Here is an 18,789-nt window from a genome sequence, read left to right as displayed (position 1 = left end):
ATTTTGTTCCATGTTTTAGGTCTTCACAAATGTTAACAAATAAAGTTAAACAATAATCTGGTAAATCAGTGATGACGAGAAACCCACTTGTTGAGAAATTTATATGCAAAAACGACTCGTAAAGTATGTAAAGTGTTTTCTCAGCCCAAACGAGCCGTTTTTGCATATAAATAATCTGGTAAAGTTAAAGATACAACTGAATGTCTGTGCATTACATGCACCCTATTTTAAACGAACACAGTAAATATGTTAAGTATACTTGAAAAAGATATTCTGAAATAAATTGGACTTTAAGTCTTAAAACAGTTATCAACGTTTCTCATACTATTAGATAATTATATTTTCAAACATTAATAATTTTCGCTACACAATGAATTTTAATAATGGCCAGCAGTTATTTTCCTTTCTTTGTGTAGTTCCTTAAAACGCAGTAAAATCACTTACTTTATGGTACGTTATGAGTTTCACGGTCGTTTAGCCGAAAGACAGCCTAAGAAACCGTAACTCCCGCCCAAGAAATTGGTTATTATTATCATATCTCATGTTTTATCACAGGTTTATAACCCTGCCAAATATTAGTTTACAATTATACCTCTAAAGAAAACTCCATCCATATCTTGTTGTTAATGTTGAAATAAATTTTTCACTTAGAAGTAAAGAAATATTATGTCAAAAGTGAGTACAATTAGGTGACTTATAAAAATAGATAAAAATAAATATTGTCGTAAATCAAACCTTGACTATTTTTAAACTGAGAGAAAGAAAAAAAGTCACAAAATAAACTCACTTCCAAATTGAAGTGATATACATAACATAAGAACGATAATCATGTCATGAATTGTTACTTACATTTAAAACACTAGGAGAAGTACCAATACGATGTATAGTAAGAGGTTTATGAATTTGTTAATTCTATTAAACTCATTACGTGCATCACATGGATACATCTGCCAGTCCCTCAACTGACTGATGAGATTTAAAAACGAAATGCAATAGTACAAGTGAAGATGAAACTTTGTAGAATGAACGGCAACTGCCTGTCATGGAAAGTACAAGTAATGTTTTACCATTTATGAATACAAATAATGTTTATGTTGTTTTTCCTAAATGTTCCAATAATGATTTAAAGTACAGATTTTGTTGTATATACTCCAGTAATGAAAGAAGAAACTGGATAAATCCCATCAGTTAGTACCTTTAGTGTTACCACTACTTAATGATTTGTATTTCGCTGTTGCTGAACTACGAAATTTATGTATTTTAAACGAGAGATAACTAAGATAACTTCTTAACACCTCTGAAGCACTAAGTGACTGATCCTTCACAGTCAATGATGTCATTCATGTAACACTTGCACAACTTTTCAATGCCAGTTTTCTTTAGCTAAGTAAACGTTTTTATATAAGTTTATTAATATATCAATTGTATCGCATTTGATGAAAAGAACAACGCTGTTCATAATTAGAAATATGTTGGTTAAGTGAATCAAAAGTCGGCACGAATTGATGCAGGACTTACGCAAGTAAAATATATACTTCTCAATGAAAAGAACAGGAAGATAGACGACAATTACACTACACTTGTGGACTCAAGAAAAATAACTGAACTACAATAACGAAGTTACACTGCACTTGATTAACTGTTTAAGTCAAATTCAGATTTACAGTTATTTGAAGTAGTAATACGTAACGTACATAATATAATAAACTGAAGACTCGTCCGAAGTAAATTATGATACGTAACAAATAATCATAAGAAATCTAATTCATATACTAATTATACATCAGTGTTTGATTTAGTAGATCATAGGAAGTTAAATAATGTACATTATATATCAGCGTCTGATTTAGTAGATCGTAATAAATATAATTCATATAATTATATATTCGTGTTTATTTTAGAACATTATTGGAAAACGAATACGTATGTATATGTGATGTATTAGTATTTGATTTGGTAATTAAAACTAGATACACACTTAAACTCGTATATTCTTAATGTCTGTAGGTCAATAACGTTAAGATGCAACAACATATTTCAGTGTTCATTCCATTACAATAATACGAGTAGTGATTATATATTATAAATACATGTGAGGTTGTATTATTACAAACTACGGAAATATTTGCAAACAAATAATTGAATGATTTGATGTGCTCTAAACAAAACCGTGTGTGACGAGTACATAATCAATTTTGTCACTAGTTTTTCTCACTATAATTTACAAATAATTTGGCATTGATCATTCAAAGTACATAATAACACTGAAAATCAACACTATGTCGCTTGCCATTTTAATTATCACTCTTATGGGCATTGAGTTTATATATATTTTTCCTAAGGCTTATGATATACGTATATATAAACAGATAGGTAGTGTGTTATCCTACAAATGTGTGCCTTTCATATTTAGTGCGACGCGTAAACTACGAATTGTTTGTTTTTGAATTTCGCTCAAAGCTACACGAGGGTTATCTGCGCTAGCCGTCCCTAATTTAGCAGTGTAAGACTAGAGAGAAGGGCTGAAATGGTGAATATGTTTGGTGTGACAGGGGTTCGAACCCGCAACCCTCGGATTACGGGTAAACTAAGGAAGACCAATCGCGAGAAAAACAATTATTCAAGGTTGCTAACATTAGAAAATTATATAGAAAAACGGTTTGGTTTGTTTTGAATTTCTCGCAAAGTTACACGAGAGCTATCTGCGCTAGTCGTCCATAATTTAGCAGTTTAAGACTAGAGAAAAGGCAGCTAGTCATCAACTCTTGGGCTACTCTTTTACCAACTAATAATGGGATTGACCGCACATTATAACGCCCCCACGGCTGAAAGGGAGAGCATGTTTGTTATGACGGGGATTCGAACCCGCGGCCCTCGGAGTAGGAGTCAAGTGCCTTAACCACCTGGCCATACCGGGCCTAGAAAAACAGCATTACCTAAACATTCATTACGACTCTTATTCTTTCTTTAAGTCTGTTATATACTATATATAGCATGTTACCTGAATTTATCTTTACTGTATCCTTCATCAGCAGATAGCCCAGTGTGGCTTTGCAATAAGAAAACTCATACATCCTTCTCATTCTTTAATCAAATAATATACAAGAGATAATTTACTTACCGCTTCAGAAAGTTACAGGTAAAACAAAATAACACCAACATTTTAATGAAGCAGAAAAACAAACATGCAGCAATGTTGTATCAGGTATCTTCAGATAATAAACTGTCTACTATTAAACACAATCATTTGCAAGTTATAAAATATTTCCGTTCGTTCCTCAGTATTAACAGCCGTTGACATGCCCTTTTCCTAGTGTTCAGAACCAATTTAAACATAAAGCAACTTAGAAATCCTGCTGGTCAGGAAGTTGAAAGCTTAGAAGTGAGGACACTATGGAATACAGGACTTCCAATAACGGTATACTCTTTATTACACGCATAAACATGCCTATCCCAGTTTTGAAAAAACTTCTGTTTTCTGGTATGCAACAAAATGAAGATTTTAAAGTACAAAGGTTGGATAAACTCAGCACTTCTCTCCATTAACTCTTGACAGAAGTAGTAAATCAAGGGAAAGATTCCACATATAGAATGATTAAGATACTCCTAAAAACTTCTATTGCTTGCAATAAATAAACTTTCGCTGTCACATTGAGCGTGTGTTAAAAACCTAGTGGCTGCAAACCTATAAATGTATTTACCAAAAAGCACTTAGCAACGTACCTAAGTAGGTAAAATGAACTGTAATTTCTATAGGATAACATGTTTATGAGAATTGTTCACAAGCCCATGTTCGCATTTCAGATGGCGGGTTTATACTTATGTGTATTCTATATAATAGGACCTTTGAGCTACATCAAAATTTTAAAAGCAAACACGAATACTAAAGACATTAACTGAACATATTTACTTAGCATTGAACTTGTCTTCTTTGGACGTTTTCTATCTGTCTTCATACGTCTGTTCTGAAACCATATTTTGAGTTGACGTTCCAATAAGCTAAGAGAATGGATGATCTCAATTTTTTCTCCGCTGAGTCAGATAGTGGAGTGATAGAGCACGTGGCAGTGATTTCAGTTTGAATTTATCTGACTCTAAGTCCAAGCTTAGGGGCAGATGTAATAGGGAGACCTCAGATATTTCCTTTCTCTTCGTCCTGTTCGCGATTTGAATATTTTGGTGGGCTTAATATATAGAAAATACATGAAAAAAGTAATTAAAAAAGACAACGGGGATGAAACTAATATTAATTTGAAGTAAACAAGCACAGGTGAATAACCAATAATTGGCAGCACAAAATCAAAATACACATCTGTAATGGAACTTAGGGTCCTTCAAGGCGGCGGGAACACTGTATATCCAAGGTCAACAATTGCATACGGGAGATATAACGAGAGAACCCCGAGAAAACTACTTTTACTAACTAACGCCAATAGTGCCAGGTGAGACCTGACGTGAAGAGGAAGAAAGGGCATAATTACTGGACTTACTGGTTTGTTTTTTTCTAAATTTATCGCGGAATACAAGTCTTTAAAGCCAGGTTTGAGATAGACGGTACAATGAGTTGTGCTGTGGTCTTCATTATCAAAGGTGGGTACCTTTGATGGCAGGAGAACTTGTTGTTTGGCTACATTGAGTTGAAGCCCGGCATGACCAGGAAGATAGGACTCTCGATTTGTAATCTGAGGATCGTGAGTTCGAATCTCTCTCCCATTAAACATGCTCGCCCTTTAAACCATGAGGGCGTTTTAAACTGACGGTCAATCCCACTATTCGTTGGTAAAAGAGTAGCCCAAAAGTTGGCGGTGGATGGTGATTACTAGTCTTACACTGCTAAATTAGGGACGGCTAGCGCAGATAGCCCTCGTGTAGTTTTGCGCGAAATTCGAAAACAAACAAACCATTGAGTTATTGGATGTAGATAGAGGCTTTAAAGATAGAGACGGATGTAGCTGCTGAAAGATGTTGGTTGTCGAGGTTGAAGTACTCTGGAATTTTGGCGTGGAAGAAGATGGAGGTTAAACGTTAAGGAATACCGCAGTCTGAATGGCTTTTTTTTTTCCGACGATAAGATTGGTCTGTGTGGCTTCAATGACGAGTTATTGATGACGTGTTTGAGGTTTCCATAGACTGGTTAGAAAATGAGGCTGACTTGGAGAATAGAATATGGGTTGTTAACCCGAAGAAACTGACTGGAGATTATAAGATGCGTGAGTGGATATTAGAACTGTGGAATGGGATTGGCTAGTTGGGTCGAGAAAGTGGTTGTTTTCAGCGTCAATTAGTGATTGAAGTAACGTGTTCGTTAAGGGATTCCTTCAGAATCTACCATAAACACATTATGCAAAAAATATATACTTACTATAAAACCAGTTTTAATATTATGTAGGTTCTCTTGCAGCTAGCTTAGGCACAGATAAATTTCTTGTAGTAAGACAAAGAAATAAATCACACAAAAGTTGAGGTTACAAAGAATTTTTCTTTTTTCTTTCTGAATTGTAGTAAACCATGTATTTACAACATGAGCAACAAATGAATTACTTGTAGCATGTACTTGAAAAAAGGTAACAAATATTCGATATATAATCTATACAGCCCTGTATAAGATCTCATCCAAGGATAAGAGTTAGGGTTAGTAGCCTTTGGATTGTATGTTGAAATAGTTCAAATTGGTGATCGCTGTAACGTTGGTGACTATTTGTGGGATTCGGTGATGAAATTGAAGTTGTAGAAATTCGTGGTTTACTGTCTGTAGATAACAATATATTGTAAAGCTGTTGCTCAGTAGGGGCTTAAACATTAAACTTCTTTTATTAACATAAGGTACTGGTATGTTCTGTCGTGTAATATTGAAAACGAAGATATTTTCCATGGTTGATATTCTACAAATGATAGTGCAATGTAGCTCAAGCTAAGTAAAACATGTTTCGCCAGTATTCAAGCCAATTTAAACTTGATTGCAACTGGTTACTGTGATTGTAAAGGTAATAATTTTGTTAAATACAACTGAAAAAACTCATAATTAATGTTAAAGCTATATAAGAAATTATTTATGGTTCAAAGACCCCTTCCATCAGTCGGTAATTATATTCAGCGCAAACAACGTCAAGATATAACATTTTTAACCAAACATCTTTCTATAATAACGTACAACAACTTTGAAGGCTGAAAGAAGAAGGTTTAAAACATAATGCAAATAGATTTAAATTTAAACAAATATATTTATTTTATTAGTAACTTTTTTAAGCTAGTGTTCATTGTACATCTCTTGATTTTGTATAATGTGTTTGCGAATAAACATATCCACAATACCTTATATACAAGTTCGCTGACTTTTGCAATATCGACGTCTCTTCTTTTTTTGTAGGTGAAGCCTGCACGGCTAGATATATATGGAGGGTTAACTCGCAATCTAAGGATCGCGAGTTAGAAATTCTGACCCACCAAACACGCTTGCCTATTCAACTGTGAGATGTTATAATGTTACTATTAATCCCACTTATGAGATTGGCTGGTTGAGTCGAAAAAGTGGTTGTTTACAGAGTCAGTTAGTGATTGAAGTGGAACTCCTTTTATAGCTCCAATGACTAGAAACGAGTGTAATTGTGACCTGTTCGTTAAGTAGTGACTCCTTCAGAATCTACCATAAACACATTATGCAAAAATATATCTTTACTATTAAACTAGTTTTAATATTATTTAAGTTTTCTTGTAGCTAGCTTAGGCATTGATAAATTTCTTGTAGTAAGACAAAGAAATGAATCACACCAAAGAGTGGTGATGACTAGCTGCCTTCCCTCTAGTCTTATACTGCTAAATTAGTGACGGCTAACGTAGATAGTCCTCGTGTAACTTTGTGCAAAATATCAAAACAAACAAATATAACACGCAACTGAAAAATCTAGAAATATCTAGCCCTCTAGTGATAAGAACATTGCACATAACAAGTAAAATTTAGAAGCTTCGATCAGGATGGGACCCGGCATGGCCAGGTGGTTAAGACACTCGACTCGTAATCTGAGGGCTGCGGGTTCGAATCCCTCTCACATAAAACATGCTCGCCCTTTCATTTCTGTAAGCTTTATAATGTGACAGTCAATCCTATTATTCATTGGTAAAAGAGTAGCCCAAGAGTTGGCGGTGGGTGGTGATAACGTGTTGCCTTTTCTTTAGTCTTGCACTGCTAAATTAGAGACGGCTAGCGCAGATAGCCTTCGTGTAGCTTTGCAAAAATTTTAAAAAACATCTGGCAAGATGACGTCAACAATATTACGAAAGTTTAGCACAATAAATAAACTGTACACACAACGTACTACTTGTTCCGAGTTACACAAAGAAACTTGTCACAACCATCGCTTCCAAAATATCTAAACTTTAACATTTTTGCCATGAAAACTGAATACTCTTTAAATATTAAATAATAAAATGAATTTAATAATAACTCTTACACTAAACAGCTTTGTATATCCAACAAATTCAAATAAAGGCATTCCACCTTCATAGAAACTATAGATGATCGTTGATTTGTTTTTTTGTTTGTTTTTTTAATTTCGCGCAAAGCTACACTAGGGCTATCTGCGCTAGCCGTCCCTAATTTAGCAGTGTGAGACTAGAGGGAAGGCAGCTAGTCATCACCATCCACTGCCAACTCTTGGGCTAATCTTTTACCAACGAATAGTGGGATTGATCGTCACATTATAACGCCCCCACAGCTGAAAGGGCGAGCATGTTTAGTGCGACGGGGATTCGAATCCGCTACCCTCAGATTTCGAGTCGAACGCCTTAACCCATCTGGCCATGCCGGGCCGTTGTAATACGTACCTAACGCGTAGTTGTATCACGCTCATTCTCGATGACTTTTTGGGATACATTTTAAGTTGTAAGTGGATTTTTGTGTCACAAAAACGTAGAGCAGCTGGCTTTTTAATTCTGATTTTTACATATTTTCTAATCATCTGTCCTCCAGTGGTTACTAATGACAATTTTATTTTTTTAATGTTATTTAAAACAATTATGTCACATTTAAGATATAAACCGGTAAAAATTAACTTTAAACCAATTACCGTTTTTCTATGTTATTATTATTGCTTTTATTGCGGTTCATTAACGTATGTTTTGTAAATCAGAGGTTTGTATTCGTTTCGACAGTTGTTTAACCAGTTAGCAAGATTGCCGAATTATGATTTAATATTTACCCCATTGCAACACCACCGGCCAGTCTCATCACAAAATTCTACATTAAAAATGAAACATGACTGTTTGGCAACAAACTCAAGAAACTTTTGAAACGTGCATTTAGTCAAGCTATTAATATTTGATTCATTTTTATAAACAAAGTAAAACTAATTTTTGTTTTTTCATTAAATAAATGTATACAAATATGCTATATTAAAACTAGCATAAAAACTCTTGTATTCAAATTTTAAGTTTTTAACAAATGAAGTAAAAAAACACAGAAATCAACGCTTTTTTTGGCACGATGAAAGTTAAAGTCTTTACTCTTAATTTTATTTAATTAGTTTAAGGAACACGGTTATCGTACGATGGTAACTGTTACTGAAACTAGTTGTTTTTAACTAATATTAAATATTTTACCTTTCATTGTGGCAAAAAACATTGTTTCTGTTGTTTTTTTATTCTTAATGTAATATCACTACGCCTGTTAAGAAATTAAAATATAGCAGATTCGAAACTGTCATTAATTCATTATTAAATGTGCAAAAATAAGTACTGTAGTTCTGATTGGAACAACCAGTGTTGTGAATATTCAGTAATCTCACTTAATGGCAACGGAGATCCCACAGGTGCGATTCTGTTGTAAACCTGTTGTTTTTCCAGAATTTGTAGTGCATATTGAAGGAATCTGGACATTTTGTGAATGAAGGTACAGAAAAGAAAAAAAGATCTTTATGCCCCAAATAATAATTAAAACGTTTTATTTTTACCCTGAGAATATAGGTAGTGTTTACCCCCTAACTCTATATACGTAAGTATATACTGCTATAGAATGTTTTAATGCTACAAAAATAATTGGAACAAAACAGTCAAAACTACAAAAACTGAGTTACTTAAAATTCAAAAAAATATCCTTACTTTATTTTAGTCTAATATAATTTCAGTCATTTGCCAAAACAGGGATAAAATATTGGCTCAGACTAACAAGCTATTTGACGCAGTATGAATATATATTTTTAAATGACTTAGTTATGTGCTTTCTTGTTTGAATACTTTTGTAGCTACAAAGCTTTCTGTATTACTATAGGAATTTGCACCCACGGCTCTAAGAACGCGAGTTGAGCGCCTTAACCACCTGTTAAAAATAGATTCATTAGAGTTAAAATGTATAACTAATTTATATCATATCTTATTACCTAGCGTTTGAATAAAATTGAACTGAATTAATAAAGCTTTTATATTGCATTTCTATATACAAACATTCCACTCAATGAAATAATAAAACTATCTTATAACGTTGTGTATAAAAACGAAACAAAGTTAATAGCTTGTCCAAACACACATTTCACGAGTTGCTTGCGTTTTTTCAACCAAACAATCGAAAGTGTCTTTCTCAGTGGTTAACTTTGTGAAGATGTTGATAACTTTCCATTGGACCATATTTGCCCCTATTTAACTAAATTGTTCCCATGTGTAAATCAAAGGATTTGGTTGGAAAATTGTTAGGGCAAACAGAGAACTGACTTACAAAATATATGCTGCTGAAATTTTCATAGTTTTTAAATAACAGTCTCACATTAAATCATATATCGCAGCCAACAATATTAATATATTAAACTGACAGTGAAAAACTAAATGATTTCAGATCTTCCCTTTTCAGGCACTATCAGTAGAAACAATTTTGAGTGATTTGAAGACGACTGTTATTATACACATACTCTTATCAGTTTATACCACGTTTTTGAAAGATTTATTCCAAACAACTTTACGTTGAAAGGTGTATACAGTATAATAAGGAAGTACATCGAGAAAGATGGCATTGCTAATGTTGTCATTTAAGAATATGGTAAAATCTAGAACCAGTATGAAACTACATATGAAAGCACAAAAGCGTATAACGTATTCTTATCACACAATAAAAACATTTTTTCGTTTGAAAAGAAAACAGAGAAGCATATACATAAGAGTCTTTACGAAACAGCAGATAATAACATATTTTTATTTGTTTTTTTACCCCATTTCTGGAACAGACGTTTTGCTGTGAAAAGTGTATAAAAACTGTAGTAACGTATAGTGATTCTCTGAACAAATATTTAAAATATGTATAACACTTACGTTCATTTTAAGGCCAAAGCATTCGTTTTGTTTAATACCTAAATTGTAAAACAGAGAAGTACTGAAAACGTTTGTTACTCTTCTGAAGATACTTGTCATTTAGGATTAAAATATTTATACATGTACATATAATTTAACAATAATAAACAATTTGTTGGGTCATTTAAGCTGTCTTATCCACTAAAATAAGCTTTAGAATAAAAATAAAACGGTCAAATATGGCTCTTATCATTTCAATATTTATAAAGCCTTTTCTTAAACTCCCATAAATTAGCTGCACCCACCACATTTAAAAGAACCCTATTCCAAATGTCAACCTTTCGTTTGAAAAAATAAAACAGTTTCAGCTGAAGATCACTCCTTTCCTGCTAAAATTTGTATTTATTTCTTCTAATCCTATCATTCTCACCAAAAGTGTCCACAGGAAGATGTAAGAGGGGAATTGCTTCCTTCCCCCGGAATTTCAGAAGGAAATTTATTTTAATAATTTATTTAAAACTTTATTAGACAATAATACTATTTAAATATAGATGGAGAAATTAGGTTTATATAAATAAATATGTTATCAGCCAAAGCATTGTATTTTAACTTCAAGGCAAATTCAAGATTATTAGTAAGTGTTAATCCCCATACCATTCGTCCTGAGATACATTGTAAGGCAAATGACCTGCGCTCTGCAATGGCCTGCCCCCACCAAGAATAAATTCTGCGAGCGCTCGTGATTCTCACTACTAAATATGAAAAATATGACGCAACAATGCTATCGATTCCCTGAACAATCTTAAACACATAAATTAGATTCTAACTCTTTTGTTTTAAAAGAGAAAACAACATTATAGATCGTAGCTTGTCCCATGTATTATACTAGTAGCCCTTTTTTGAAACCTTTCAAATAATTCAAAGTCCTTTTCAAGTAAGACACAAAACTGAACATAGTACTCCAAATGTGGCCTAACTAATGGTCTATACATTGAATTATAAACCTAAGATGTCCTGAGAGAGAGAAGACTGTAAAATTAAACATTTTCTTTTTATCTATTTCATGATAAAGACTGTTTTCATTTTTACCAATTTTCACCAGTGACATTTTATAGATACGTTAGAAAGGCTCAGTGAAGTTATGTACTACAAAATAATTATTTTATTTTCCTTGATTTAATTTGCCGTTATTTGCAGATTTATCTATCTGATACTTATTGGAAAATCATTTGTTGTTGTTTTTCTAAAATATAACTTTAGTAAATTGTTAAGAGAATTTTTGGTGCAGTGCCATCAAGATTTATTCCGGAGTTTTGAAAGTGTAACTTGTGTCCTAACCTTAATTTTATTTTAAATAAACACTTCTAACAAACTCTGAGAGGGAGCATTTACTAGCGAAAAGAAATTGAACTTTAGAGAATTTTACTAATATTCTAAAGGTTCACAACATCAATAATGTTTCAAACACCGACTTGGTGAAACCTTATGTTTTGTTCACTGACATCACTTAAACATATCGTACCTCTGATAATCAAAGTCAATCTCGGCAGAAAGAAAGCACAGATGACTGAGGCTCACTGGAACGGTTTTGGTACATGACAGTTTCAAAGCCACATAGGAGGTCTCTACCAAGCTCCCAAGCAATTCAGAGTGCAACATATTTCCACCATTAAATAATAAACAGTAGCTTCATGCGCTACTAGTCAGTTATTTCCACCAATTACAGTTATCTTTCTGATTGGTAAAGTAACAGACAGCCATAAGTGAAGACTGAAAGAGAGAACTTAGATCAGTTTTTGAATCATTTCAGGTAGGTCACTGTTTTGAATGGATACATTCAGTAACAGGTTGTACAGTACCTGATTCTGAGCTTAGATAATCTGGTCATTGACATTGTCAAGCACCTTAAGAAGGAGCAGCAAGTTTACTAGTAACCACCATTTACGAGCTGATTGAAGATTCGGTGAGTTAACTACACTGACCATCAGTGTTTGGTAAAGGCTATGCAGCCGCTCCAACTTTCTGAAGCAAGTTCCATCCACAGAATATATATTGCAACGAGATATAATCACAAAATATATGTACCATTAAAGATACATGTAACTACAGATGATGTTTTTGTTTAGACATCATTCCAGATGTAAAGGGCAAAATATTTGCTTTGCTTGAAGAATAGTATGACAAAAGAACTGCATTTAAATTTTAGAACGGTAAAGACAGCAGAGCTATCTGCTGGAGCTGATCACCCTAGCTGGTAAAGTTCACAAATCCCACCCAAATCAACTGAAAGGTTAACATTGGTAGACTAGGAGATGATCAAAGCTCTCCTTTTTCACCTACATTCAGTAACTTCTCTTCTAGCTTATTATGGGCCCCAGAAAAGTATCTCCAACTTCTTTCTTATTAAATTAGTTCATATGATTCGAGATGATATCCGCATCCTCTTTTAATCACTTATCTGGTTCTCAGACCTCTGCTCAAGACAATGTATCACAGGTTCATTTGTGATGTAGAGACACATGCAATCAATATACTCGAAGTGCTTTTGCATGCCTTTTCTCTATTGCAATTAATATATTAAAGGACAAATATGATAAAGAATCAGGTACAGATTAGTTGAACCATATCCAAGTTGCTTACATGCTACCAGCCTGTACTACAATCACACCCAAGCTACACAAATGGCCACCCATTTTTTACCGTATTGTCATGTTTTCAAAGTCTTTTTCCAGTTGTTTTCAACAAACTTATTTCAATTATTATTTTCATAACGTAACCACTTCTTGTATTCCTGTGGATATTGTTGGTCGTATTTCATATGGGAAGATCTTATATCACATCAATAGAAAGCAGTATTTTTTCTTCAAACATAAGCATGTTCAGTAAGCATCCTCTATATCCCTAATCCACTTTCTATATGCCACTATCACGTCTAGCAAGTGTTGATACCAGTTAGTCAAACCTTGATAGTCTGTACTACAAATTAACAAACAGTAAGGTCTTGAAATAGAGTTTGCTGATCACTGTGGATATTTTCTGATGCTGTGAATCATAGTATACATATTTTGATGAGCATGTACATTATGGTCTATGTTGGTGTACTGATCGAAAGATAGGTCTTCACTCACTTTGTGGAGCAAGCAATAGCGGTGAGTATCTATCCCTGACCTTTCTCAGTCATATATGCATATCTACCCTCTACAAATGAGACTCAATAATGCTATATTGGAACTTACTATCTCAGCTCTTTATTTATCTGACCAGCACACCGCAAAGAGCATCCATGCTACTGTTGAGCACCTCTTCTCAGATGCAACTAAATATAGGTAATACCCTGGTACCCTCAGGCTTGATGTTGAACAAAGTCTGAAGAATATTTTGCTGTTAAGTTCTGGGTAGAGTAGTCTTTTACGAAAATCAATAAAGCAATCCAAAATAAAAAAACAACAACAGAGATTTGACATAGCTTCAGTTTGGGCCAACAGTACGGAAGTTTCATGATTTCAATTGGGTCAGAACTCATCTTGTGACATGACAAATCAGTCTTTAGAGAGCATACCAAGAGCATCGTACATGTGAATTAGCTGCATACACTATCTGGCCAAAACTATGTAGACACCCGACCATCACACCAATATGTGTTTGTTGAATATTTCATTCCATAACCATGGGCATTAATATGGAGTTGGTCCCTCCTTTGCTGCTATGACAGTCTTAACTCTTCTGGGAAGGCTTTTCACCAGATTTTGAAACATAGCTGAGGGGATTTGCTCCTATTCAGCCACAAGAGCAATAGTGAGGTTGGGCACTGATGTCAGGCGAGAAGGTCTGGCTTGCAATCAGCGTTTCAATTCATTCCCAAGGTTGAGGTCAGGGCTCTGTGCAGGCCAGTCGAGTTCTTCTACACCAATTTTGACAAACCATGTTTTTATGGACTTCGCTTTGTGCACGGGAGCATTTTCATGCTAAAACAAAAAGGGCCTTCCTCAAACTGTTGCCATAAATCTGGAAGCACATAATTCTCTAAAATGTTATTGTATGCTGTAGCATTAAAATTTCCCTTTACTGGAACTAAAGAACCTAGCCCAAACCATGAAAAACAGCCCCAGACCTTTATTCCCCCTCCACAATGCACTATGTATTCAGGCAGGTAATGTTCTCCTGGCATTTGCCAAACCCAGATTCGTCTATTAGACTGCCAGATAGTGAGGCGTGATTCATCACTCCTGAAAATGCATTTCCACTGCTCCAAAGTTCAATTTTGGTGTGCTCTACACCACTCCAGCTGACATTTGGCATTGTGTATTGTGATCTTAGGCTTGTGTGCAGCTGCTTGGCCATAGAAACCCATTTCATGAAGCTCATGACGAACAGTTCTTGTACTGACGTTGCTTCCAGAGGCAATTTAGAACTCGGTAGTGAGTGTTGCAACTGTGGACAGACGATTTTTTGGCGCTATGCGCTTCAGCTCTCCTAGTTGCTCCTAGGCGTTTCCATTTCACAATAACAGCACTTACAGTTGATCAGGGCAGAAATTTGACGAACTGATTTGTTGGAAAGGTGGCATCTTATGACAGTGTCACGTTGAAAGTCACTGAGCTCTTCAGTACGACCCATTTTACTGACATTGTTTGTCTATGGAGGTTGCATGGTTGTATGCTTGATTTTATGCACCTGTTTGCAATGGGTGTGGCTGAAACAGCAGAACCTACTCATTAGAAGGGGTGCCCACATATTTTTGAAACTCAATGACAAGTAGCAAACTGAATGTTGAGTTGGGCATAATATTTGTTTTTAGAATAAAAGCTTGCCACACAATCACACTAGGTGCATAAACCCTACAAAATATAATATTTTAAAAGAGTTTTAAATTATATTTACGTGTTAATTCATAAAGTTAAAAATTACTTTACAATTTGACAAGCTCTTAATACATAGTAATTGATATGTATTTTCAATCATTTACTCAAAAAGAAAATTAAGTAATGCAGATGTATTGAATACAAAATAAATTTCAACTATTTTGATTAAATAGCTATAAAATATTGCATTCATGATCGTCTAATTTTTCAAAAGCCTCAACTCTTTCTTTGTTTTTGAATTTCGCGAAAGCTACACGAGGGCTATCTGCATTAGCCATCCCTAATTTAGTTTTTGTTTGTTTATTTAGAATTAAGCATAAAGCTACACAATGGACTATCTGTGCTCTGCCAACCACGGATACCGAAACCCGGTTTTCAGTATGTAAGTGCGCAGACATACCACTGTGCCACTGGGGGGCTCCCTAATTTAGTACTGTAAGAAGTAGAGTGAATGCAACAGGTCGTCACTACCTACAGCCATCTATTGGTCCACTCTTTTACCAACGAATACTTTGTTTGTTTGTTTTGAATTAAGCAGAAAGGTACACAATGAACTATCTGTGCTCTGCCCGCCTCGGATATCGAAACCCGGTTTTTAGTGTGTAAGTCCGCAGATATACCACTGTGCCACTGGGGTCCCAACGAATAGTATTTTAGTTATAAGAGACGTTTTCTCGAAGATTTTACAAAAGTAATAAAATGGTTGAGCTTTGTGTTTGTATAACATTCTAGAAACAGCATAGATGTTGGAATACTTTTACTATGACACACTGCAATTTATTCACAAATTTTAATATTTTTTATTAATGCTTATTCATACACGTAGATAAATATAGTTTGTGCAGTTGAAAGAAATATTAGCGAGAACACTAATTTCATATAAAGGAATGAAAAATATATATTGAAAGCAAAGAATTCTGCTTCTGATTATGAGTGTATATTACCTTTTTGTTTTGAAAATAACTCAGTTGGACTGTGTCTTGCAATTTTACTTTAAAATTGAGATTCTATCGATGATTTATGTTATAAACTATAATTTTTTTTATCACCAAGCACCTGCTTTTTCGTTCATTATATTATCTTTAACGCTAGAGGATATTATTCTCCGGAAGTACTGAGTATATTCCGAATATGGCAGAACAGATTCTGTCAAGGTGATAAGTGCTGTTTGAATTAATTTGGCAGTAAAGATACTGCTAAAGTAAAGAGATTATCTTTAAGTCGGTAGTAGCTTAATCATTCGTAAGCTTGAAAGGTTGTGACACATTTTTAAAATTTGAGCGCCATTTTTATCTCCATAAAAATTTGCAAAGTGTAGAGTATTAGTTGGCAAGCTTGTAACAGCGGACTATAACTAGGCCTAGTACATTGTATTAATAGTGAACACTACGTTGTACAGATTACATAAACACTCGTGTGAAGTTTGAGTCGTTAGGCTTAAAGTTCCAACCCCCAATACATTCTATAGACAATAGTTCTACATGAGTAAGTATTTATTTTTACGATTATTATGTGGTTAGTGTTGTTGGCTGTGAAATGCTAATGCAAAGTAAGTAGTTAAAGTAGTAGTATTAATTAATGTTAAGGTGGCTTGGTTTTAAAATTGAAGTTTAATTAATTGCTTCTGCCTATTTCTAGAAAAATGTTAAAATTTAGATCAAAACTCTTATGTCTCTATTTACACTGCTTAATAAATCAGTTGAAATAAATTACTGAAAATAATATGTGAAAGAATAGCCTTAAGGCTCAGTAATGTTTACCTCACAGTTCCAAGTTCCAGTCTTTACTTAAACTTGGTTAACTAGTTCACATTGAACTAGGTTCTATATAGTTCCCCCAAAAATGAATGACAGCAGCATACATCTACATCTTGGATATTAAATTTATAGAGGTGTATTCTGTAAATACTGTTGTTGTGAAGCTATCAATAACACCTGATATTTCTTTTTTACTATGCCATTATCTGGATTGTTCTAAAGTAAACATGTTCAAAGCGTGTAAGTTGGAAGTTCCAGACAGTTGTAGCTCCCAGCCACAGAAGTATGTGAATTTGAAATCACAGGTGTAAATATACAAATCTTTGATTGACATAATATTAATTATTGTACAATGTGCACCAAATAACAAATGAAAAATTTTACTAATACATGCTTAGTTTGTATAATTCATTTTAAATCAACTGTAATCCAGTAGTTGTAAATTGGCTTTAAAAAAATTGTGACGATTATCAAACCTCCTTTTCCTTGTTTGACAATGACTAGCAATTGCATGTTAAAACTAAAAACAGGTTGTTGGTTTAAATTAGTTGGACCAATAAGAATTTGGTGATACATCAAATGATAGCTCTTTTTTGTGCCCGACTTTGGCCTTGGAGATTTATTTGGATGCAAAAGCATTTACTATTTGGAAATGCACATATAAATCTTTATAACCACACACAATTCTTTTTAACCATTGAATTTGTAGAAACAATGACATTTTCTTTACATATTCTTTGTGTTTGATCATTTATGCTGACATACCAGCTGATATTTATACAGCTTGGTAAAGTTCTTTTGACAAACTACTTGTAGGAGCATGTTGTCTGAACAAGATAGAACTTTAAGCACATCTTTAATAATCCAGCCAACAAGGTAAAACTATAAAAATCATTAAGTCCTTCAAATAAGATTTTTAAAGCATACATGTGACATAATTAAATATAAAAGTAAGATCTAGTACAATTTAACATTTTTTATTTTAGAATATTTAGGTAAGAAATCACCTTAAATGCTATATTGAGTGAAGCAGACAAGAATTCTTAGAGCCTGTATGAAAACTGCATGTCAATTTCAGATTAACCATTGGGGGATTGTGTTGCAAGTTGAGCTCTTTCTAATAACGATATTCCCTTGTGTCAACTGACTACATGTGCATTGTAGATCTCAAGGCAAAGTATATAATTTGGGTGTGGTACCCATTAAGGGTTAGAAAATGTATATGTTTCTCAGAAAATGTGTCTACAGACTTTGGATCTGATATGCCATATAATTAAAATACATTAAAGTCTAGATATCTAGGTAAATTGCCAGCTTATGTGGCTAAGAGTAAACTCATGCTAAAGTTGAAATTTTTTATAATACATGAATCATGTGACTAAAACCAGTTTAAATTTATACAAATGCCATTTTTAAACCCTCTTCTATTATATTAAGTTAACTTGAAAATTCAATTAAACCACTTTGCCCTTCATTTATCCTAATGAAATTATTCTCAATATATTATAATTCAAAATTTTATATTATAGAAGTTTCATATGTTTATTTGAAAAAAAAACTCATCTAAATCAGTGATCAAAACTTCAGCATGTATTGTGACCACAGCTAAAAATTTCAATTTTAGAGCTATTTATGAGAAACAATTATGAGAATTTAGAAGTTGTTAAAGACATTATTCAAGACATTTGTTGAAAAAAACTGTTGAAATTTCCATAGTTGAAGATAATTTATACCCTCTTTCAAAATAGTAGCTCAGTTGCAGGAATGCATGTATGAAATAGAAAAAAAGTTTAGCTCATTGTTGAGAGTAGAGTGTGTAGCATTTAGTTGTATTTTCTCGTACACATTAGATTGATAAACAGTTAAATTGCATTTAGGTTTTATGTTTATATTTTAGGTAA

General features: G+C 33.7%; 1 protein-coding gene across 5 annotated transcripts in view; it reads left to right on the top strand.

Moving 5' to 3' along the window:
* Positions 1–16,075: 16,075 nt before the first annotated feature.
* LOC143255313 (uncharacterized) overlaps positions 16,076–18,789 on the top strand; it is a 111,653-nt gene continuing 108,939 nt past the window's right edge. For 4 of the 5 annotated variants that reach the window (XR_013030544.1, XR_013030542.1, XM_076510777.1 and 1 more), the window contains exon 1: positions 16,242–16,616. Coding sequence is in view for 1 of the 5 variants with exons in the window: in XM_076510776.1 (XP_076366891.1) it covers positions 16,613–16,616 (4 nt within the window). In the remaining 4 variants the exon portion in view is untranslated. Of the gene's footprint in view, positions 16,617–18,789 lie in introns of all 5 variants that reach the window. The other variant, XM_076510778.1, reaches the window with a different exon arrangement.

The sequence above is a fragment of the Tachypleus tridentatus genome, chromosome 7 (assembly GCF_004210375.1).
Source record: "Tachypleus tridentatus isolate NWPU-2018 chromosome 7, ASM421037v1, whole genome shotgun sequence".
Taxonomy (NCBI): Eukaryota; Metazoa; Arthropoda; class Merostomata; order Xiphosura; family Limulidae; genus Tachypleus; species Tachypleus tridentatus.
The sequence above is the reverse complement of the archived record's forward strand: the minus strand, read 5'-3'. Positions and strand labels throughout refer to the sequence as shown.